General features: G+C 50.6%; 1 protein-coding gene across 6 annotated transcripts in view; it reads left to right on the top strand.

Annotated features, from left to right (window-relative positions):
• LOC146863488 (uncharacterized) overlaps window positions 1-23,598 on the top strand; it is a 234,510-nt gene that overhangs the window by 194,717 nt on the left and 16,195 nt on the right. For 4 of the 6 annotated variants that reach the window (XM_085642915.1, XM_085642914.1, XM_085642918.1 and 1 more), the window contains 2 exons: window positions 591-643; window positions 18,493-18,590. In XM_085642915.1, the coding sequence (XP_085499041.1) occupies window positions 591-643; window positions 18,493-18,590 (151 nt within the window). The remainder of the gene's footprint in view (window positions 1-590; window positions 644-18,492; window positions 18,591-23,598) is intronic. The other 2 variants (XM_085642917.1, XM_085642919.1) reach the window with 1 other exon arrangement.

The following is a 23,598-nucleotide window of genomic DNA, read 5'->3' as shown; positions in this document are numbered from 1 at the left end:
AAAAGATACAGGAGTCATGTCTCAACTTAGAACTTCACACGGTGAAGGTGGCTGTGTATAAAAGATACAGGAGTCGCGTCTCAACTCAGACCTTCACACTGAGGGTGGTTGGACTGCAGGTCACCATGTTATCAGCCACCCATGCAGCTTAAAGTCTCTCCGAGATCCACAGGTGAAAGTTGGCCCATCTCACACCCTGAGGGTAGGTTCACAAACTCCAGCAGAGTCGCGCCATAATCAAGTGTAGTGTCTGCTGGACACGGTCTAATGTTCCAGCATATACCGTGTGTAACCGGCCACTCCTCGAGGGCTGGCCGCTACACCCATCCCTCACAGCGGACACCGGTCAGGGCACCCTGCCAATAAAAGGGGACGGGCGCACGTGCTCTGGGCCAGTTCCAGTTGCCCTAAGGATGTGTCTGTGTGGTCATTCGTGCAGCATGAGGGCCGAGGGCCCTACGCATTACAGCAAGCATCGCGATGCACCTCTGCGGCCATCTTGGAAGCGCCCTGCACCACGCGCCGCTCATAAAATACTGACCCATGCCCTCATAGAGAGTAATCACCACTTTATCTCTTTCTACTTCCAGTCGACCTCTTCGCCTTCTACAGAATCGTCGAGAGGCTGGGGGGCTACGAGCAGGTACGTGCCCTTTGCTTCTCTGATATTATTATCTTTTGTTTCATATTTTCAAGCTCCTCTGATAAACCTGTGGTTCTGAAGGGACCGGCACTGGATTTCTGAACTCGCCCCGTTTCACAAGTATTAGTGAAAGGGAGTCCACGTGCCAACCTCACCACACCCTGACACTGCTTGGATGTATCCTCTGCGCGCAACCAAAATTGTTTTCTGTTCGCCTGACTGGTGTAAAGTGGCATCGTAGACAGCCCCTGGGGTCCATACAGGCCAACAGACCGGCCCAGGTGGGAGACTTCCGATGTTTTAAGTCCCAAAAACTATGGGGCATATTATCAAGGTCCGGCGTTAAATTTATCGCTGCTTTAGCGGCAGAAAACTGCCGGTAAAGAGCCGATAATGGGCTTGATAATATGTCCTTGTGAATTCCCATAGAAGCCCATGTTCACACGAGAACCTGGGCTTCTATGGGAATTCTCCAGGGCATATTATCAAGCCCTTTATCGCCGCTTTAGCGGCACTTTTCTGCCGATAAAGCGGCGATAATTTTAATGCCGTCCTTGATAATATGCCCCTAAATTTGCCAACATTTCACAACCACAAAGAGGACGGTTTAGAAAAAATAATCAGCTAAATGCCTCTTCCCCACTGACCTATTGAATCCGAGGCAATTGTAGGTGGGAGGCGGCTAAAGTGACGCAATTTTTTGCTTTAAAATTCGAGAGTTTCTCGCCGGCCTCGGGTCTGTTGGCATGTATGAGGCATCAACATTTTATTTTTTGCAGTTACACATAATGCAAACTAAAACAGAGCTAGAAACTCAGCGTGATTCACCTGTTTTTCTCCCAGAGCATTTGGTGGGATTCACAGGATGTTTTAGACGTGAGGCCTGTGACTTGAACCTGCAGCCCCACTGGCACAGCAGGGGACCGGCCTTGTGTGGGAACCTCCATGGAACGCCCCTGTCACGCAGTTACGAGTGAAAGGTAAACATATTTATAAGGCCATGAAAAGCTGAGCAGGGTGGCTTTACGAGGCCTTGTAAATATGGGCAGGCACACTGCGCCGCCGATGCGGAAAAAAGGGACCCTACGGCGGCGCAAGGGGCGTGTAAATAAGTCCCCATGATCCCTTTTACGTTGATTAGCAACAGCGCAAAACTTTAGCACATCCAGGCCATCATTTTAAAGTGGCTTGCTGCCTGGTGGCGGCTGAGCGTCTGTCCCGAGGTGAGAAGCTGCTCCCACTAGTCGCCTCACACGTGCACTACCTGCTTCCACTGCATGCCAGGCAGAGAAACCAGCAGCACATATGGCAGGGAGACTAAATGGAGGAAAAGGAGGAGCAAAAACAAAAGACAAGCAAGGGATGAAAGCAAGGGAAAGGAGGAGCAAAAACAAGAGACAAGCAAGGGATGAAGGAAAGGGAAGGAAGGAAAGAAGAAAGGGATAGACAAGGGGGAGACAGAAGGACAGGGAAGATGGTGAGACAGGAGCAGAGACGAAGAGACAAAAGGTTAGAGGGGTCATTGTGAGGCAAAGGCAGGAGGCAGAGGAGAACAGGAAGAGATGAGGAGAAGAGAGCGGTGCATTGAGAGGGGAGTGACAAAAGAGCAAGAGGTAAAGGAAGAGGGAGAGAGAAGATGAAAAGAGGTTTGACGAGACAGAGAGAGACAATAAGTGGGAGAGAAAGAAAGATAGAAGAATGAGATGAGAGGTGGAGAAATGGAAGAGAAGAGAGGAAGGGGTGGAAGGGAGAAGAGAGGAGAAGGACAAGAGGACTGAGAACAGTGGAAAGATACGTTCATGGAGACTAGGTGGAGAACAGAGCAAGGGATAAGGCGCTAGAGAGTAAAAGGAGGGCGTAGGAACTGAGGGGCATACGTATAAGGGATTGGCGAAGTGTGGTATGAAGCAAACATTGCTAACGCCGTTCTCTGCCATTCTGAAAATGCAGGGATGAGCTGTATTTACAATGGTATGACACATCCCTGTGTTTCCCATAGTGCTGGCGCTAGATTTAGCTGCCCAGCGCCAACACAGGCACCCTTGCACCGTAGTGCAAAAGTGTCTGTGCTGGGGGAATGATTGTTTATGTGCAGGAAGTTGTCCCTTCCTGCACATAAACAATCCAGAATGGCGATTTGTTGCTTCCATGTGTGCCGCATTGTGCAGCACACATAGAAATTGGAAATCATGCTTTTTAAATGATTGTTTATGTGCAGGAAGGCACACCTTCCTGCACATAAACAATCATTCATGGCATCTTGCTGTTTCTAAGTGTGCTGCACAAGGCAGTACACATAAAAAGAGCAAAAACGGGGAGAAACAAATAATTTCTTCTCATTTTGCCATGGTGAGACCAGATTTTCCCTGGTCTTATTTTTGGTGCTGCCTTCTATTTAGGCCACCCTTGTCAATAGGGGGCAGCGTCAAAATCTATGGGTGTTGAAGCGGAACGCCCACCACAACACCCATTGCACGTCTCTTTCACACTAAGTGTAACATGAAAGAGAGCCTTATTTACAAGACAGTGTTAAGCCACGCTAAGTGGCTTAACACCGCCTTGTAAATTAGACGATGGGTTTATCGCTACAGGAACGTCATAAAAAGTGACGTTCCTGTGGCGATAGGGGCTTGTAAATATACTCCTGAAAGTTGACGGGATAGAGAGAGCCATGGTAGGGAGGAGTAAATGACAAAGCAAAGATGGAGGTAACAAAGTAAAGGAGTGAGCGTCCGAGGACTCCTGGCTTGTAATAAGGGGGTGATCCACAGGCCTCACTAACAGCCATTGGGCCTCATTTACAAGACCATTGCGCCGCCGGTGCGTCACGTTTTTTGCCTGCCCAGATTTACAAGTCCACGTATAGTCACCCTGCGCAACGTTTCAGGGCCTTGTAAATATGGCCCCCTTTCACACATAACTCTGCGTTAAAGGGGCGTTCCACGGTTGTTGCTGAGGGTGTTCCCACGCAACATCCATGGAACCTAACGCATTCCTGGATTTACAATGTTTTGTAAAACTGGGATGCATCAGAATACTATGCCTCCCCAGGGGAGGCGTACGAGTAGCATAACAAGGATAAATTATTTTATTTCTCCTCGTTTAGGTCTCGGCTAGCGAAGGCTGCGCTTGCGCAGCCTCGCTCGTGAGATTTAATGACTTGGAGAAGAGGGGCTTGAACCCGTCCCTCTTCTCTCCTCTTCTCCATTGGCTGGCCTCTTAAATGCTGGCCAGCCATTGGAGAAGAGGTTTGTCTCGCAAAACAGGCCCCGTCCTTTTCGGATTCGGGGGCGTTTTTTTTCGATACTTTTCACTGGGCGTGTTTTTCTCTCCTCCAGCCAATGGCAAGAGGAGAGAAAAAGAAAAACACGCCCCCGAATCCGAAAACACGCCCCCGAATCCGAAAATACTGCTGCCTTTCTCCGAGGCATTTCTGCATCACCTCGGAGAAAGGCAGTGGTGTGCTTGTTTCTTGCCATTTGTGACACAGGGTAGGACGCAGCATGACCTTTCAAAGGGGTCACGTAGCGTGGACCGTACCATCGCTCCAGACTTCGCGACACTCCCCTGCTCTCCCGCGGCTTCTCACAGGTCGTCAATCTTAACCGCGAGACAACCGAAGTGTGGGCTCTAATCGGCGTCGACAGGAAGGAAATGCTATTTGTCGCCCTCGCCAACCGCTTTGGTAGAGCGAGCACATTAATTTAGGGGACTCGGTTGCAATGAAAAGCGACGCAGAAAATAAGTTTTGGCCCTGGCGGCCGCGCATGAATGGGTCATGCGTCTTGAATTATGATGGCTGATCAAAGGCATTTGGGCCTAATGTTCCATCCGGCAAGAAGCCGTAGGCACGTCTAAAAGCGCCAGCGCGCTGAAAACATTCTGTCTCCGTGCATCCCCACGCCCGCTCCTCACCCGCTATTGGCCTTTTTAAAGATTATGCTTTCTGCGGAGCAAAGATGATTTGTGCCTGAGCAGAAGCGTAAGCCAGCGGCATTACATTTTCCCCCAATTCATTTCTGTGTTTACTGCGATGTGTCCCCTCCCCCCTCTTTCATCTCTCCTCCCTCCTTGGCCTGCCCCTCGCAGCTCCTGTCTTCCTGTTTCCTCCCATCCTGTCTCCTCCCCTGCTCTCCATCCCCCCACCTCTCCCGGCCCCTCCGGAAGTCTCTCCCCTTCTTCTCTCCATCATGGCAGCTAAGACGGACGGCGGCGGCGGCGGTGGCTCGGCGGGGGCGGTGGGGTCCCGGGTCCCGCGGGAGTACCGGCTGCGGGACTGCCTGTGGGTGCTGCTGGTCTTCTTCTCGGACGGGGCCTCGGGCCTGTGGCTGGCGGCGCACTACCTGCTGCGGGGGTACCGCTGGTGGTTCGGGTTCACGCCGCTCTTCGTGCTGCTGCCCTCCCTGGTGGTGCAGATGCTCAGCTTCAGGTGGTTCGTCTACGACCACTCGAGGCCGGGCCCGGCCAGCACCGCCGTGCGGGGCCCCAGCCTGAAGGAGGGCGGCACCAAGGACAGCGCCCAGCCCGCTACCATCAGGGCTCGGCCGGCGCTAGCTGCTGCCGCCTCTGCGGCTGGATCCTGCAGAGCATCATCCACCTGCTGCAGCTGGGCCAGGTGAGAGGGGCCGGGGTAGGGCGAGGGGTGCGCCGGACACCCGTGGGGCAGGGAGGTCTGAGGGTGATGAGTGGGCCATGCACTGGGGTTGTGGGGACTCCCAATGGGAAGGAAAGTCACAGGGCCTGGTGGGGGACATTCAAGGGGCAGGGAGGTCACAGGGTTTGGGGGGATGGAAGAACCATTCACTGAGGGTGTGGTGGACACCCGTGTGGCAGGGAGGTCTGAGGGTGATGAGTGGACCCTGCACTGGGGAATGGGGACCCTGTGCCCTCCCTGCCCCAAGGGGCAGGGACAGCACAGGTTCCGGGGTGGTGGGTGGACCATGCACTGGGAGTGTGGTTCACACCCAAGGGGCAGGGAGGGGTCTGGGGTGATGGAAGAACCATGCACTGAGGGTGTGGTGGATACCCAGGAGGCCTGGAGGTCACAGGGTCTGGTGGGGTACACCCAGGGGGCAGGTAGGCCACAGGGTCTGGGGTGATGAGTGGACCATGCACTGGGGGTGTGGTGGACACCCAAGAGACATGAGGTCCCAGGGCCTGGTGAGTGACACCCAAGGGGCAGGGAGGTGTGTTAGTAATGAGGGACCATGCACTGGGGGAAGGGTGTTGGGGACTCCCAAGGCGCAGGGCGACCACATGGTCTGGGGGTAATGGGTGCACCATGCACCGGTGAATGGGGCACAGGGATGCCACCCGGTGTAGGATACCGGTTGACCACTTAGCGCCCTGGCTGCCGGCTGTGAGTGGCAGATATGAGTTGTCTCTCACCATATAGTAGTGCAGACACCAAAGAACGTGTGCCTTCACATTACAACATCGCAAACTGTGTGTGGCTCTGTGTGTGGGTGCAAATGCAATATGTCTCGCATTTGAGAGTGATTAAGCTATTGACATTGTAAATAACAATGCAGTTTCTTTAAATGTTTTAAAATCAAAAACAATGTCAGGAGCAATGCCAATAGCTCTAACTTTAACAATGCCGAGACCATTGCATTGTAAATGCTTGTTTTTAGGTCTCGCCTGAGCCAGCGCATGTGTTGCTCTGCCAGACATTTAGTTAGTGGATTTTTAAAGTGCTACCAGAGGCTTTTCCTGGCCTCAAGCTTGCGTTCACGAGCACGCGCGAAGCCGCCATCTGTCTTTCCTCCGTCTGGCCGTCATGGCTCATAAAGCCTTACAGCGCTCTCCCAAGCGCCTCGTTCTGCCCCTCCCCCACCACAGAGCCCATCCCTGCGATCACTTTCGCAGACGCGCGCCCGTTCTTGCTCACGATCACTTTCACGCGCACCATTTGCTTGTTTGTTTGTGCTATACTTCTTTCTGACTTTGTTAAAAAAAAATAATACTTCGAAACATTTTCAGATGATTCTGGATTAAATTAAGTTGCAACAAAAAATTTACATTTTAATTGTTTTTATACAATCAATTTACTGTGCATTCGAGGAACTGCAGTCATCTACGCATAAAACAGCCCTGAAAGGTTATCACGGGAGCCGCCACTGCTTATTACATCATTTCTCTTTTTAAAAATCTCCATTGGCTGCCGGACACTGCCATCTAGCAAAGCAAATAGGCAACGGGCTCTCAATACTGAGTTATTGGCTTTGCTAGTGCTTTTCGCTGTTGTCTAACTGCGCAGGCATAAAGACATGCGCTCGCAGGGCAGTCAATCTTAGCAAGGGTTATCTTAATAGAACGATTGCCGCCGATGCTGATTAATGTGTTGTGACACTTGCCAGCGCCCTGCTACGTGCATGATTTGAGACGCTGTCGATACTAAAAATCAAACTACACTGTTCGTAGGTTCACGGGGCGCGGCTACGGGCAACAAAAACAATTCTAAAGCAGCTCCACCCACCCCGTGTAGCTGACAGCTCGTTTACGCTCTGCCAATAACTGGAGCCGCTTAGCCAGAAAATTGTTTTTAAACTAACACTGATTTGCCAGAGTCCTACCACTCCAAACTCTTATGCATTCATTGCTCTTTCTACAAAATGTTACTAGCACGGACTAGTCTAGTCCTACTACTTGGACGTCCCGGTGTAGACTCGTCCTCTTTCAATGTCCATACCTCTCCCACAGAGCCTGGGTTTCACGCCGCAGCTCCTCTTCCTCGTCCACAGGACCTGGTTGCTGTTCCACCTGCAGGGATGGCTCATTCCCCTTCCCCCGAACCTCTGGCTCTCCTCCTCGAGGGGCCTCAGCTTCGCTTCATCAGAGCATTCCTCTACATCTGCACTTTCCATGCCTGTTCTGAACATGACGGAACATTTACTTTTCAGCGTTCCGCGTACGTCACTTCCTGTACACTACATACCATAAGTGATGGGCTCCTATTGCCCTTAAATCTCTACCCGTGTCCATAACCTGTCCGGAAGTGTCAGTGTCGCACAGTTCTCTTTTGTGACTGAACTCGTACAAAGTGCGACCGCTAAGGGTTACGCAAAGAAACTCGAGAAGAGTTCACGTGAATTATATGATTTTGAGACCAGGGATGCTGCTCGAAGTAATTAGTGTGCATCTGACTCATAGATAATACTCAGGGGTTTAAGTGGGATGAAAAAATGGGGAGGGGGGGGCGGTCTGTCAAAGCCAAAGGGGAGTGGTCAATGTACTTAAGGGAATTGCTCAAAAACATGTAAGCTAAAAACCTGCGCTTAGCATTATGGTTTGCCGCCCGATTCTGTCTTTGCATCCAGATATATAACACAACGCATACAATAACAGCTACACTCAGGGCCACCACAGCATCACTAAGGGCCACCACAGCATCACTCAGGGCCACCACAGCATCACTCAGGGACACCACAGCATCACTCAGGGACACCACTGCATCACTCAGCTCCACCACAGCATCACTCAGCGCCACCACACCATCACTCAGCGTCTCCACAGCATCACTCAGCACCACCACAGCATCACTCAGCGCCACCACAGCATCACTCAGGTCCCCCACAGCATCACTCAGGGCCACCACAGCATCACTCAGGGCCACCACAGCATCACTCAGCACCACCACAGCATCACTCAGGTACACCACAGCATCACTCAGCTCCACCACAGCATCACTCAGCGCCACCACAGCATCACTCAGCGTCTCAACAGCATCACTCAGCACCACCACAGAATCACTCAGCGCCACCACAGCATCACTCAGGTCCCCCACAGCATCACTCAGGGCCACCACAGCATCACTCAGCGTCTCCACAGCATCACTCAGCGCCACCACAGCATCACTCAGGGTCACCACAGCATCACTCAGCACCACCACAGCCATCACTCAGCACCACCACACCATCACTCAGCGTCTCCACAGCATCACTCAGCACCACCACAGCATCACTCAGCGCCACCACAGCATCACTCAGGTCCCCCACAGCATCACTCAGGGCCACCACAGCATCACTCAGGGACACCACAGCATCACTCAGGGACACCACTGCATCACTCAGCTCCACCACAGCATCACTCAGCGCCACCACACCATCACTCAGCGTCTCCACAGCATCACTCAGCACCACCACAGCATCACTCAGCGCCACCACAGCATCACTCAGGTCCCCCACAGCATCACTCAGGGCCACCACAGCATCACTCAGGGCCACCACAGCATCACTCAGCACCACCACAGCATCACTCAGGTACACCACAGCATCACTCAGCTCCACCACAGCATCACTCAGCGCCACCACAGCATCACTCAGCGTCTCAACAGCATCACTCAGCACCACCACAGAATCACTCAGCGCCACCACAGCATCACTCAGGTCCCCCACAGCATCACTCAGGGCCACCACAGCATCACTCAGCGTCTCCACAGCATCACTCAGCGCCACCACAGCATCACTCAGGGTCACCACAGCATCACTCAGCACCACCACAGCCATCACTCAGCACCACCACAGCATCACTCAGCACCACCACAGCATCACTGAGGGCCACAACAATATCACTCAGCACCACCACAGCATCACTCAGCACCACCACAGCATCACTGACGGCCACAACAATATCACTCAGCACCACCACAGCCATCACTCAGCACCACCACAGCATCACTCAGCACCACCACAGCATCACTGAGGGCCACAACAATATCACTCAGCACCACCACAGCATCACTCAGCACCACCACAGCATCACTGAGGGCCACAACAATATCACTCAGCACCACCACAGCCATCACTCAGCACCACCCCAGCATCACTCAGCACCACCACAGCATCACTGAGGGCCACAACAATATCACTCAGCACCACCACAGCATCACTCAGCACCACCACAGGATTACTCAGCACCATCACTTAGCACCACATCAGTATCACTCAGCATTGCCTTTGCACTAGTACACCACCACATCATCACCACTCAGCAAGACCTGAGTATCATTCAGCATCACCTCAGCTTCGTCCCTGCACCAGTCACCACCACCACCACCACCACAGCATCACTCAGCACCACCTCAGCCTGCTCTCGGAATCTGGCATCTGTTGATTCTCCCCTAGCGTCTGGACGCTGCTAGTGTTATAATACAGGTACTAGTTCCCAACCTTCACCCTCCGAATGTTTATGCCCCCTCAAAAAAAAGCTTTAACAAACAACCATTGGAATAGGCAGAAACAAGTTGCCAGCATTGAACAAAAGAAAACTGAGGACATTTTTTATTGTAAATACTTTTTTTAATATGGTCATTCAGTTGTACATAATGCCTTCTTGGTCATATATAAGGTAACTAAAATAATTCTGACACTTTTTTATTAAAACTTTTCAGCATGCTGCACAGCAGCCACACTTCTCTACAGCACAGCTTAAAGACATTGGCAAAGTCTATAGCTCTGGCTAAACACTTATAAGGCCCCAAAGGCGAGACCTATTGGCTATGCCAATGCCTGTTTCCTCTTTCTATGTGTGCTGCATTCTGCAGCAAACTTTGAAAGAGGAAATGGCCACCAATGATTGTTTTTGTGCAGGAAGGTTTTTCTTCCTACACAAAAATGATCATCCCCTCAATGTAGGCACCCTTGCAATATGACGCAAGGGTGCCTGCGTTGGCACTTGGTAGCCAATTGTGTGCCAGCGCAGGGGAAAGCACAGAGGTACGTCGCATTGTGTTTAATACAACGCATACCTGTGCTTTTAAAATGACATTGCTGGGCGCAGGAAAATAGCTTGTGGTGCCACTCTGCGTCATTTTCTTGTAAATGAGGCCCATTGTTCCCTTGCAGAAGTGGAGGGTCCTGATGTCCAGGTTGGTGGTAAAAGAGAGCCCTTTGCTTCCTGCAGGAAGTGCTAGATCTGCAGAGGACCCCACTGAAGGAATGTCCTCCATCCTAGCGATAGTTTGGTGAAGGAAACACTCCTCGCTCTATAGCATTATTACAAGAAATAGGGTTTCTATTACCCCAACACCAAAGCACGTCATGGGCTGCCACTGACAGCTACAACCACTGACTCCCTGGATCCCTTAGGTAGAGGGTCGAGCTCAAGGCACCGGCAGCACTGATGAGGCATTGACAGAATGGCTGATGAGGCACCGATAGTCTGGGTGATGAGGCATTGACAGTCTGGGTGATGAGGCACTGACAGACTGGGTGATGAGTCATTGACAGACTGGGTGATGAGGCACCAATAGTCTGGGTGATGAGTCTTTATTTATTTATTTATTTATTTAGTGTTTTCTATAGCGCGGACATGACCCTGCGTAGGGTATCAGAGCGCTTTACAGCTGGATTTCGGTGTAACAGAACAGAATACATTACATGTCATTAGAAGCCTATCAAGTTTAGAACAGAGCATTAGGCAGCAAAAGATAATATATCCACATATTGAATTACCATGAGTAGATTAAAGTAAAAGACTACAATTTGAACATGTATATACAGGCCCATATAAGGTTAGTGAGCGGCTGGCGGGCACATGGAATAGTCATGAGAGGTTTATAGACAGTGACAAAGATTCTGCTCTATGTACTTATGGGGGAAATTTCCTAATATCGATTGCTTTTGCTTCCTTTTTGAATGCCGTGATGGAAGGAATTCTTCTAATGTTAGGGGGGATAGCGTTCCAGATTCTTGGCGCTGCCCCGGAGAATGCTCTATCGTAAGTTCTTTTCTTACAAAAGCGAGCCGGTTTCAATAGAAGATCTGCATGGCTCCTGGAAAATCGACACCCTCCTGATAGCGTGAGTTTTTTTGCGAGGTAAACTGGGGTTTTGTGATGTAATGCTTTGTGCGTGATGCATGCCAACTTGAATTGAATTCTTGCTTCGAAGGGCAGCCAGTTAAGGGCTTTCAAGTGAGGGGTGATATGGTCGAATTTTTTGGATCCAGATATAAGTCTTGTGGCAGCATTCAGGCATGCTTTCAGTGGTGCTGTTGAGATCTTGGGGAGCCCGGCCAGAGTTGTGCAACCATACTCAATCATTGATATGACCAGTGCCTGTACTGCTGTCTTGAGATCTGTGTTATTTAGGAATGGTTTCAGTTTCTGCAGGTAACTTAAATGGAAACGGGCGTTTTTTGCCATTAAGTTGATGTGAGCTAACATGTTGAGGTTTTTGTCCAAAGTAATTCCCAGTGATTTAGTAGAGTCGACAATCTTCGGAGTACATTTTATGGTTTAAATCTCTTTATTGATTTCAAACAGACATTGAACAACAACCACCCTTGAGTCTGAAGGCACAATACCAATGAGGCAACTGGGTTGCCAAGCTTAGCAAAATTACGAGTGGTAAACAGAAACCGAAGACAAAAAAACAAAAAAACAAAAAAAAAGATAGATATAATAAAACCAAACAATACCCAAATGACACCTCCCCCCTCCCCTTCCCTCGTCCGCTGTGACCGATCAAGTGAGGGCAGCCTCTAAGGGATCAACGCCGCCGCTTGCGGCGGTTCTGGGAAGTGGCTTTCGGAATCTGCGTGTCTGCCAGGCGCAGTAATCGCAGGTAGCGGGGACAGGTCAGCTCACGGAATTCAGACACCGGTAGGGTGAGGAAGGGCCTCCACAACTCTGGAAATTCGGATCCTCTGCCAGCTAAAGTGAGTGTGAGTTTCTCCATTCCCAACACCCCCCAGAGTCTCTGGAGCCATCCAGAGTGTGTCGGGAGCTGGGCTGAGCGCCAGTGTATCAGTATGTTTTGTGTCGCTGCGCCTAAGGCGATGGCCATCAGCCTGCCCCTCCGGGATTTGAGTGGGTATGTCAACGGGTTAGGCAAGCCTAGAAGAATATACGCGGGGAAGCGCGGTAGCTCAGTGATAGTGTTGGTCCATTCCACTATATTAGATTTGCTTTTTTTGGGGTGTAATCAATAGGAATTCTGTTTTCTGGGGGTTAAGCTTCAGGTGGTTAGCCGTTAACCATTGGATGGTTCTCGATAGTGCATGGTTCATGGTCTTTATCTCTTCCGATGATGCGACCTTGATGTACAGTTGGGTGTCATCCGCGTACATGTGGAACGAAATGTTCGCTTTTTGTAGTATATCCGTTAGCGGTTCTACGTATAGGTTGAATAGCGCCGGAGATAGTGTTGACCCTTGCGGAACTCCGATATTGTTGCAGGATTGTCCTGAGAGGGTTTGGTTGACTATGAATTTTTGTGATCTATTCTCGAGAAAGGATCTGAACCATTTAAGGACAGTTCCCTCTAGCCCCATTCTGTTTTCCAACCGATCAACTATTTTTTCATGTTTCACCGTGGCGAAAGCCGACGACAGGTCCAACAGGATAAGGAGGCATGTTTTATGTGGGCAAGTGCCAGCAAAGCGTCATCTACTATCTGCAGAATAGCTGTTTCATGTCTATGGTATGGTCTGTAACCAGATTGGAAATCATTTAAAAGATTGAATTTCGAAATATGAAGACTCAGTTGTTGTTGGACACATTTTTCCAGTACTTTGGCTAGCATGGGAATATTTGTTACTGGTCTGAAGTTGTTGGGATCAGTTGGGTTCTCTGTAGGTTTTTTTAAGAGGGGAATGACTTGACCAGTTTTTAGGCAGGCCGGAATTTGGCCTTGTGACAATGAGGCGTTTATGACCTTTGTCCATGATGGGATTAGCAGGTGGTTTATCGCAAACCAGCACTTTGCCGGTATTGGATCGTTGTAGTGATTGTTAGGTTTAATGGTTGACAAAATCTTAGCAATGTCTAGTTCGCTGACCGGCTTAAATCCGGACCACTGAGCCTTGTTTTTAGGTTTTTCTAATTCTTGTTGATTCTGCTGATCCATTGAGAAGTCCTTATCTCTTTCCATGTTTTCGGCTGCTTTAATGAGCTCCCTCTCCAGTGCGTTGGCTTTGTCTGTAAAGAAAACGGAGAAGTCTTCCCTATTCAAGGTTGTATTCGTGATGATTGGTGTAGATTTGGCAGATTTATTTGATTGAACTTTTAGAAGATCGAATAATTTCCTTGGTCTGTTTACTGCATTATCCAGTTCTTTTCTGAAAAAGTCTTTCTTAGATTTTAAAATGCTTTTATTGTAAGCTTTTCTGGATTGTCTCAGTTGGGTTAAATGGGGCGACGAAGGGTGTTGTCGCCATCTACGTTCTGAGAGTCTTAGAGACCTTCTTTCTTCATTAAGGGCGCCGTTGAACCACGGGTTTTTTTCTTTGTCAGAGATTCTTTTTAGTTTAAGTGGGGCTATGTCCTCGATAATGCTAGACATTGCCTTGTTATAGTGCAGTGTGAGGTCATTAACGTCAACCAAGCTCTTAGGCGGCTGTAGGTCTATTTCACAGCGCGCTGCTGCATTTTCCAAGTTAATTCTTCTGGTGTCCCGGGTCCATTTTTTTGGTTTGATAGATTGTGCGGTCGATTTGGTTTTTCTGAAAGGAATTACGAATGAAATAATGTGATGGTCAGACCAATCACAAGGGGTGATAATGATGTTCTCGGTCGCTTTCTCTTTTGTTAATATCCAATCTAGGGTGGAGCCTTTGGAGTGGGTAGGGAGTTGACATCCTTGAACTAACGCTTGCTCTTCCAGGAATGCTTTAAACAGTGCGATCTGACTGTCAGAGTGATCCTCCCAGTGAATGTTGAAGTCTCCTAGGAAGATATCATTAGATTGCGGATTAGAGTTGGTGGTTATAATTTCTATCATCTGGTCTATGAACATGTTCTTAGTACCAGGTGGGTGGTAGATTGCATGTAATTTACAGGTTTGGTTATCTGCAGATCTAAGTGACATGCCCAGATATTCACACGATTCTAAGGGGTCAGCCTGTATTTTTGTAATGGTTATGTCTGATCTGTGTATACAGGCAATGCCTCCTCCCATTCTGTGACATCTGTCCTGTCTTAAAATCCGGTAGTTCGGGGGAACTAATAGGTCTAAGCATGGTGAGGACGAGTCAGAAAGCCATGTTTCTGTTAAAATGGTTATGTCAATTTCCTGGTTTATTATGAGGTCAGCTATGTCAGATGCGTGTTTATTCGCTGAACGACAGTTGAGTAGTATGGCCCGGATGTGTTTTGGGGAACTGATCGTAGGCAAAATAATCTTTCCTGGCAGTAATGGTACATTCTTTAGGTTGTTAGCGTTTATCCTTCTATTGTTTGACTTTGAAGTTCTACCAGCGTTCGTTGGGATAGTTTGGATCAGGCTCTCACCTATCGGCGTAGGAATAGGGTCATATGTAGACAGGATGGATAATATCTCACTGTCTGTCAGATAGTTGAGTTGGGCCCGAGGGCGGTAAATTCTGTTTGCTGCCTCCATAGGGATGGAACGGCGTTTAACTAGTGTTTCAAACGAGGAATTCTGAAGATCCTCCATTTTAGTGAGCCATTGTTCTGATAGGTATAACAGGTTCTTCATATCTCTAATAGCGAGAAGCATGGCTTTGTAAGTCTTGCTAGATTGCACACTGAAATTATTAGATTCCCTAATAGTTTGATGGGTTCTAATCTTTTCCGAGTCTAATCTGAGTTGGTCGTTAGTGGGCGGTTGTGTGGGTACCCCTAGTGGGGGGTTAGCTGTGTATATCTCTGCCGGATCTGTGCATGATATTTTGTTGACAGACTGGGTGAAGAGGCATTAACATTCTAGGTGATGAGGCATTGATAGTCTGGGTGAGGAGGCATTGACAGTCTGGGTGTTGAGGCATTGATAGTCTGGGTGATGAGGCACTAACAGTCTGGGTGAAGAGGATTGATAGTCTGGGCGATGAGTCATTGACAGACTGGGTGAAGAGGCATTGACATTCAAGGTGGTCAGACATTGACAGTCTGGGTGCTGAGGCACTGACAGTCTGGGTGTTGAGGCATTGATAGTCTGGGTGAAGAGGCATTGACAGTCTGGGCTCCTCGCCCTCCACCTGGGACGACTCCTGGTGGCCCCCTGCCCTGGGCAGCGCACCCAAACCAACAGACCACGCACGCAACCTGGGCTTCATCCTGGACTCCTCCCTCTCCATGACCTGACAAGTCAACGCCGTCTCCTCGTCGTGCTTCAACATCCTGCGCATGCTACGTAAGATCTTCCGGTGGATCCCTACCGAGACCAGGAAGACGGTTACCCAGGCCCTCGTCACCAGCCGACTGGACTACGGCAACTCCCTCTACGCCGGAACCACTGCCAAACTCCAGAAGAGACTCCAGCGGATCCAGAACGCCTCAGCTAGACTCATCCTCGACATCCCCCGACACAGCCACATCTCCGGACACCTGAGAGACCTGCACTGGCTCCCGGTCAACAAGAGAATCACCTTCCGTCTCCTCACCCACGCACACAAAGCCCTACACAACCAAGGCCCAAGATACCTCAACAGCCGCCTCAACTTCTACACTCCCACACGCCAGCTTCGATCAACCAGCCACGCCCTCGCCGCCGTCCCCCGCATCCGAAGAGCCACCACAGGAGGAAGGTCCTTCTCCTACCTGGCCGCCAAGACTTGGAACTCCCTCCCGACCCACCTCCGCCTGACCCAAGACCACCTCACCTTCAGGAAGCAGCTCAAGACCTGGCTGTTCGAGCAGTAGCGGACCCCCCTCCCCAAGTGCCTTGAGACCCTCCGGGTGAGTAGTGCGCTATATAAATGCTTTGATTGATTGATTGATTGGGCAATGAGTCATTGACAGACTGGGTGAAGAGGCACTGACATTCTCAGTGATGAGGCATTGATAGTCTGGGTGAGGAGGCATTGACAGTCTGGGTGTTGAGGCATTGACAGTCTGGGTGTTGAGGCATTGACAGTCTGGGTGTTGAGGCATTGACAGTCTGGGTGCTGAGGCATTGACAGTCTGGGTGACGGGGCACTGAATGTCTGAGTGCTGAAGCACTGACAGTCTGGGTGATAAAGAATTAACAGTCTGGGTGAAGAGGATTGACAGTCTGGGTGATGAGGCATTGACAGTCTGAGTGATGAGGCATTGACAGTCTGGGTGGTGAGGCATTGACAGTCTGGGTGAAGAGGATTGACAGTCTGGGTGAAGAGGATTGACAGTCTGGGTGATGAGGCATTGACAGTCTGGGTGATGAGGCATTGACAGTCTGGGTGGTGAGGCATTGACAGTCTGGGTGAAGAGGATTGACAGTCTGGGTGATGAGGCATTGACAGTCTGGGTGATGAGGCATTGACAGTCTGGGTGAAGAGGCATTGACAGTCTGGATGATGAGGCATTGACAGTCTGGGTGATGAGGCATTGACAGTCTGGGTGATGAGGCATTGACAGTCTGGGTGTTGAGGCATTGACAGTCTGGGTGTTGAGGCATTGAGAGTCTGGGTGTTGAGGCATTGAGAGTCTGGGTGATGAGGCATTGACAGTCTGGGTGGTGAGGCATTGATAGTCTGGGTGAGGAGGCATTTACAGTCTGGGTGTTGAGGCATTGACAGTCTGGGTGAGGAGGCATTGACAGTCTGGGTGATGAGGCATTGACAGTCTGGGTGTTGAGGCATTGACAGTCTGGGTGTTGAGGCATTGGCAGTCTGGGTGATGAGGCATTGACAGTCTGGGTGAAGAGAATTGACAGTCTGGATGAAGAGGCATTGACAGTCTGGGTGTTGAGGCATTGACAGTCTGGGTGATGAGGCATTGACAGTCTGGATGATGAGGCACTGATGATCTCCATAAGACAGCCAGCAGTGGTGTTTCTGGACAGCATCAGATTAAATATCCCAATGTTATAGCTGTCTTATGCCCACTCCTGGAGATCTGACTGCCCACAAAACTCAATCCTTGGTAAATGTTTTCACGATATTAGGAGGGCAACCTAATTTCCTTGTTCACATTGAACTTTTCAAGTCAAATCGCCTGTATCTGTAACCACTCTTTTGTTTTCAATTACTTTCCATATCTCATTTTTCAATTAATTTCCATAAAGTTCTTTTTAATAGGTATCCAATTCTATCACACTTAAAACAGACCAGCCAACGCGTTTCATCCCTTATAGGGATCAGACAGGACTAGGACACACACGCCGCAAGGCTGCTCGAAAGTAGCCCAGACATTTAAATGGGGAATGAATGGAAAAGAAGAATTTTGAAAAGTAGTATAAATCATATTGCCCTGATGAAATCCCTATAAAGGATGAAAATCTTTGGCTGGGTCTGTTTAAGCCGGGCCCACTCGGGTGCTGGGCCGGCCTGATCCCGTGTCAGGTCACTGCTATCCAGGCACGCCTCTACTGAGCTTCAACAGTCGAGCGATGCACCCACCCCATGCCCTCAACTCTTCCCACTATCACCAGCTGTGCCCTTGCACCAGCCCTGCACTGCCTGCAGGGGGCATCTGAGCAGAAACCGCTCTGTAAAGTGGGATCCTGCCAGGTCCCCGGCTGCCAAGCTAGAGGCGACATCAATCTGGGTCAATTTCCACATTGCCCTTTTAGTATTTGAAGGAAATGGGTTTTGCTGCGACTTTATACTGAGGTTGACCTTTGAGGCAATGTTGAATAAGGCTCTTATGATGGACAGAAATGTGTGCGTTTTGCCTTCAGTATATGGCAAAATGCATTTTTCCCATCGCCAACAGCCCAGTGGGTCACTGTCTATCTGACCTAAGTGATGCGCCCAGCCATCCGTTCTCCCTCAGAAGGCAGCATGAAAACTACTGTGATGGATAATAGTGACTCCTGTTATCAGCCTATTTGTATAGTAGTGAAAGTGCTTTGAATGTTATATCACGAATAACATCTTTCGTTATTAGTGCTTTGAAAAGGCATAAGTGTGTCATGAAGTGCTATAGAAGAACAATATTTTCTTACTAACCAGTTGCCTTGTCCTCAGGTCACGCTGAAGCAGCTCTGGAGACAGGTGTACAATGAGCTTGGTGCGAACCCCAACAGCACCAGCGCTGCCACTTGCACCAGGAAGCATTATGAGAAGTGAGTACTTCCTGCTAAAGGCTTTCGGAGCGTGTTATAAGGGTGGGGGGATGTGCAGTGCCAACCCTGTTACCATTCTTGGTATGTTCCATTCTAAATGGCTGTATGGCGGAGGCACGCAAGGCTAAACCATGGGTGCCGCTTCAACGTAGCCCAAATCATGACTGCGTCTTAACCGAGCATTCCTTTACCAGCCATGCTTTTACCACACAATTTCATTGTAACGACATGATCGATAAGGGGATATGCATGGTTAAGTTGGCTAATACCCTGACCCTGCCTCCCACGCTACGCCCTAAAACTCTTTCCCCCTACCTCACCCACTCTCCACCCCCATCCTGATGCCTAAAACCTACCCCGTCCTGCCCTTAAAACTACCATTTCTCCCTCCACCCTGAGGCCTAAAACCCTGCCCCCTTTCAAAAAAACTACCCTGACCCCCCTCCACCGAGGCCTAAAACGTACCTGCACTGCTTGTAAAACTACCCCTAACCCTTCCCCCACCATGAGTCCTAAAACCCTTCCCCCTTTAAAAAAGACTACCCAACCACCCTCACCCTGAGACCTAAAACCTACCCTCACCCCTAAACCCCCCCCAAGCCCAGCACCAGCCCTGAAAACTACCCAAACCCCCTCCCCCCTCCCTGAGCCCTAAAATAGAAAACTATGCCCTATTCCACAAATTACCCCGACCCCCCAACCTCCTCTTTGAGCCTGAAAACTGGCCTCTAACCTTTTAAAACTGACCCGCCCCAGCCCCGCTTACCTGTGTGCTTCCAGAGCTTCCTGTTCCAATGCTCCCTCTTAGTCTCCCTGCCCATCTGGACAGCTAGACCGTGCCCTGACTTAATCACGCATATGCGTGGCTCAGCCCATGTAGTTGAGGCCGTTTCTCATTCTAAAGTAGTCATCTGGAGTGTGGTGGAGCAGCGGTACGGTAAGCAAAGACTGCTCCCTCCCTCGAAGCCTCCTGATGTGGGTCACAGTAACAGCCGCTAGCACCGTGAGCAAAGACTGCTCCCTCCCTAGACGCCTCCTGAGGTGGGTCACAGTAACAGCCGCTAGCACCGTGAGCAAAAACTGCTCCCTCCCTCGAAGCCTCCTGAGGTGGGTCACAGTAACAGCCGCTAGCACCGTGAGTAGAGACTGCTCCCTCCCTCGAAGCCTCCTGAGGTGGGTAACAGTAACAGCCGCTAGTACCGTGAGCAGAGACTGCTCCCTCCCTCGAAGCCTCCTGAGGTGGGTCACAGTACCAGCCGCTAGCACCGTGAGCAGAGACTGCTCCCTCCCTCGAAGCCTCCTGAGGTGGGTCACAGTAACAGCCGCTAGCACCGTGAGCAAAGACTGCTCCCTCCCTAGACGCCTCCTGAGGTGGGTCACAGTAACAGCCGCTAGCACCGTGAGCAACGACTGCTCCCTCCCTCGAAGCCTCCTGAGGTGGGTTACAGTAACAGCCGCTAGCACCGTGAGCAGAGACTGCTCTCTCCCTAGACGCCTCCTGAGGTGGGTCACAGTAACAGCCGCTAGCACCGTGAGCAAAGACTGCTCCCTCCCTAGACGCCTCCTGAGGTGGGTCACAGTAACAGCCGCTAGCACCGTGAGCAAAGACTGCTCCCTCCCTAGACGCCTCCTGAGGTGGGTCACAGTAACAGCCGCTAGCACCGTGAGCAAAGACTGCTCCCTCCCTCGAAGCCTCCTGAGGTGGGTCACAGTAACAGCCGCTAGCACCGTGAGCAGAGACTGCTCTCTCCCTAGACGCCTCCTGAGGTGGGTCACAGTAACAGCCGCTAGCACCGTGAGCAAAGACTGCTCCCTCCCTAGACGCCTCCTGAGGTGGGTCACAGTAACAGCCGCTAGCACCGTGAGCAAAGACTGCTCCCTCCCTAGACGCCTCCTGAGGTGGGTCACAGTAACAGCCGCTAGCACCGTGAGCAAAGACTGCTCCCTCCCTCGAAGCCTCCTGAGGTGGGTCACAGTAACAGCCGCTAGCACCGTGAGCAAAGACTGCTCCCTCCCTCGAAGCCTCCTGAGGTGGGTCACAGTAACAGCCGCTAGCACCGTGAGCAAAGACTGCTCCCTCCCTCGAAGCCTCCTGAGGTGGGTCACAGTAACAGCCGCTAGCACCGTGAGCAAAGACTGCTCCCTCCCTCGAAGCCTCCTGAGGTGGGACACAGTAACAGCCGCTAGCACCGTGAGCAAAGACTGCTCCCTCCCTCGAAGCCTCCTGAGGTGGGTCACAGTAACAGCCGCTAGCACCGTGAGCAAAGACTGCTCCTCCCTCGAAGCCTCCTGAGGTGGGTCACAGTAACAGCCGCTAGCACCGTGAGCAAAGACTGCTCCCTCCCTCGAAGCCTCCTGAGGTGGGTCACAGTAACAGCCGCTAGCACCGTGAGCAGAGACTGCTCCCTCCCTCGAAGCCTCCTGAGGTGGGTCACAGTAACAGCCGCTAGCACCGTGAGCAGAGACTGCTCCCTCCCTCGAAGCCTCCTGAGGTGGGTCACAGTAACAGCCGCTAGCACCGTGAGCAGAGACTGCTCCCTCCCTCGAAGCCTCCTGAGGTGGGTCACAGTAACAGCCGCTAGCACCGTGAGCAAAGACTGCTCCCTCCCTCGAAGCCTCCTGAGGTGGGTCACAGTAACAGCCGCTAGCACCGTGAGCAGAGACTGCTCCCTCCCTCGAAGCCTCCTGAGGTGGGTCACAGTAACAGCCGCTAGCACCGTGAGCAAAGACTGCTCCCTCCCTCGAAGCCTCCTGAGGTGGGTCACAGTAACAACCGCTAGCACCGTGAGCAAAGACTGCTCCCTCCCTAGACGCCTCCTGAGGTGGGTCACAGTAACAGCCGCTAGCACCGTGAGCAGAGACTGCTCCCTCCCTCGAAGCCTCCTGAGGTGGGTCACAGTAACAGACGTTAGCTGCAGCACTTGGGTGCAGATGAAGTATGAAATGAAGCACTAAAGAAACAAGACATTATTAGAATCCGGTCACATGTGAGGATCACCACTCCAAAAGGCACACAAGGTTCACAAATGCAAGTTCCTCAGTGCGCAAGTCCTGTGAGTACCGATTTCTCTGAACTAGGCCTTGGCCCACGTCACTTAACTTCACAGGGTGGCACTGTGTCTTTTGTTTGGCCCAATATGCCATTGAACGTCATATTTCCAGAGTGTGGCACTTGTATTGATTTCTAGTTCTTTTGTGCCAAAAAATCGAGGGGCGTATGTACAAGAGAATGGCAGAGCATGGCATTAGGCAAATGCAGCGCACATAGAAGTTGCCTCTCGTCATTATTTAAGGATTGTTTATGTGCAGGAAGGGACCCCTTCTTCCACATACACAATCATTCATGGTGATTTCCTGCTTCTATGTGCGCTGCTGATGCAGCACACGTAGAACCAGCAAAAAGGAGGAGAAATAAAGCATTTCTCCTTCTTTCGCCATGTTAAGACCAGGTTTTCCCTGGTCTTAATTTTGGCGCTGGCTTCTATTTAGGCCACCCTTGTAAATAGAGGGCTTCATCAAAATCAATGGGTGTTGTGGTGGAACGCTCACTGCAACAACCATTGGCCACCCCTTTCACGCTAAGTGTACCAGGAAAGGAGTCCTTATTTACAAGGTGGTGTTAAGTGGCTTAACACCACCTTGTAAATAAGGCGAAGGGACTATCGCCACTGGAACGTCACAAAAAGTGACATTTTTGTGACAATAGGGGCTGGTAACTATGCCCCAGAGTTGTTATTTTGTCTGTAACAGCCTCAGTACTCTGGTCCCTTTAAACAACAGCCTCACTGCATGATCTTGAGAGAGCACCTGAAAACCAGTCTTCAAATAAGTCTTTGAGTAAAGTACATCTGGATCCATCATCAGCCATGTGCCTGAGTGTGGTCCCCCAAGCCTTGAGTGAAGAATTTCAGCAAACCCTCCCTACAATCCCGTCAGGTCCAATCCAGCCACTGGTCGCAGTGCACAACTGAATAATCACAAGAAATTGAATTGCACCGGGTGCTACTGCTCTGTTAATTATTTCCAGATTGCCGTGTTGCAGAAATATATTAGCGTTTCTCACTCAACACCTTCAGGCAGGCCGAGCATTCAGATATTGATTGTCCCACTTCGACTTTCAAGTCCTTCCTCCTGGACATCCGGGGATCTCTTCTCCTCCAGGAAGTGCAGGACTATGACATTGTGGGGCATATCCACAAGAAACTATCGCCGAGTCAGCGGCACTTTATCGCAGCCATAGTTGCGATAAATCCATCGCCCCATTCACAAGCTGGTGTTAGCCCACAGCACCAGTTTACCTGTGATAGCCAAAAACATCGCCACAGAGGACCAGCGCAACTATCGCTAATGAGATGCAGAGTAGGCGTTCCCGTGCCATAATAACACAAAACAGGCGATAAGGCACGTTAGCACAAGGAAATCTACACCTGCTATTACCTGGTGTAAAGTCGGACGGCAGCCTGCACCACAAAAGGGAGACCAGCCCAGGGCCACACCCGAAGGGCAACAGAAGCCATGGATCCTCCCATCATGTGGCCCGGACACCCAAGAGGGCCACAACACCCACCGACACCACCCCTAGGACCATCCCTCCCTGGCACCCCCGACCAAAGACATGCCACATCAGCTACACCCAAACATGCACAAAATAATTCACCTGACGTCGCACAATCATAACTGGTGACATGCATATGTCGACACAGAAAAGAGCAGCACACATTCACTTTCGAATCAACAAATGAAACTTTATTAAAATGAACACTGAATAGAAATGAAGACACATGGCCGCTCCCCTCGGGACAATCCGTAGGTCCCAGCCTGCAAGACAAAAATCATGATGAGAAGGTGTGCCCTCCACACATCAAAGGACAGAGAGACAGCGAAGGGGAGAGAGAGGAAGAGAGGGAGAGAGAGAGAGAGGGAGAGAGAAGAAGAGAGGGGGAGAGACAGAGAAGAAGAGAGGGGGAGAGACAGAAGAAGAGGGGGGAGAGAGAGAAGAAGAGAGAGA

This window comes from Triturus cristatus, chromosome 2_2 (assembly GCF_964204655.1).
Source record: "Triturus cristatus chromosome 2_2, aTriCri1.1, whole genome shotgun sequence".
NCBI classification, from domain to species: domain Eukaryota; kingdom Metazoa; phylum Chordata; class Amphibia; order Caudata; family Salamandridae; genus Triturus; species Triturus cristatus.
Note: the sequence above shows the minus strand (reverse complement) of the source record. Positions and strands in the feature narration are given on the sequence as shown.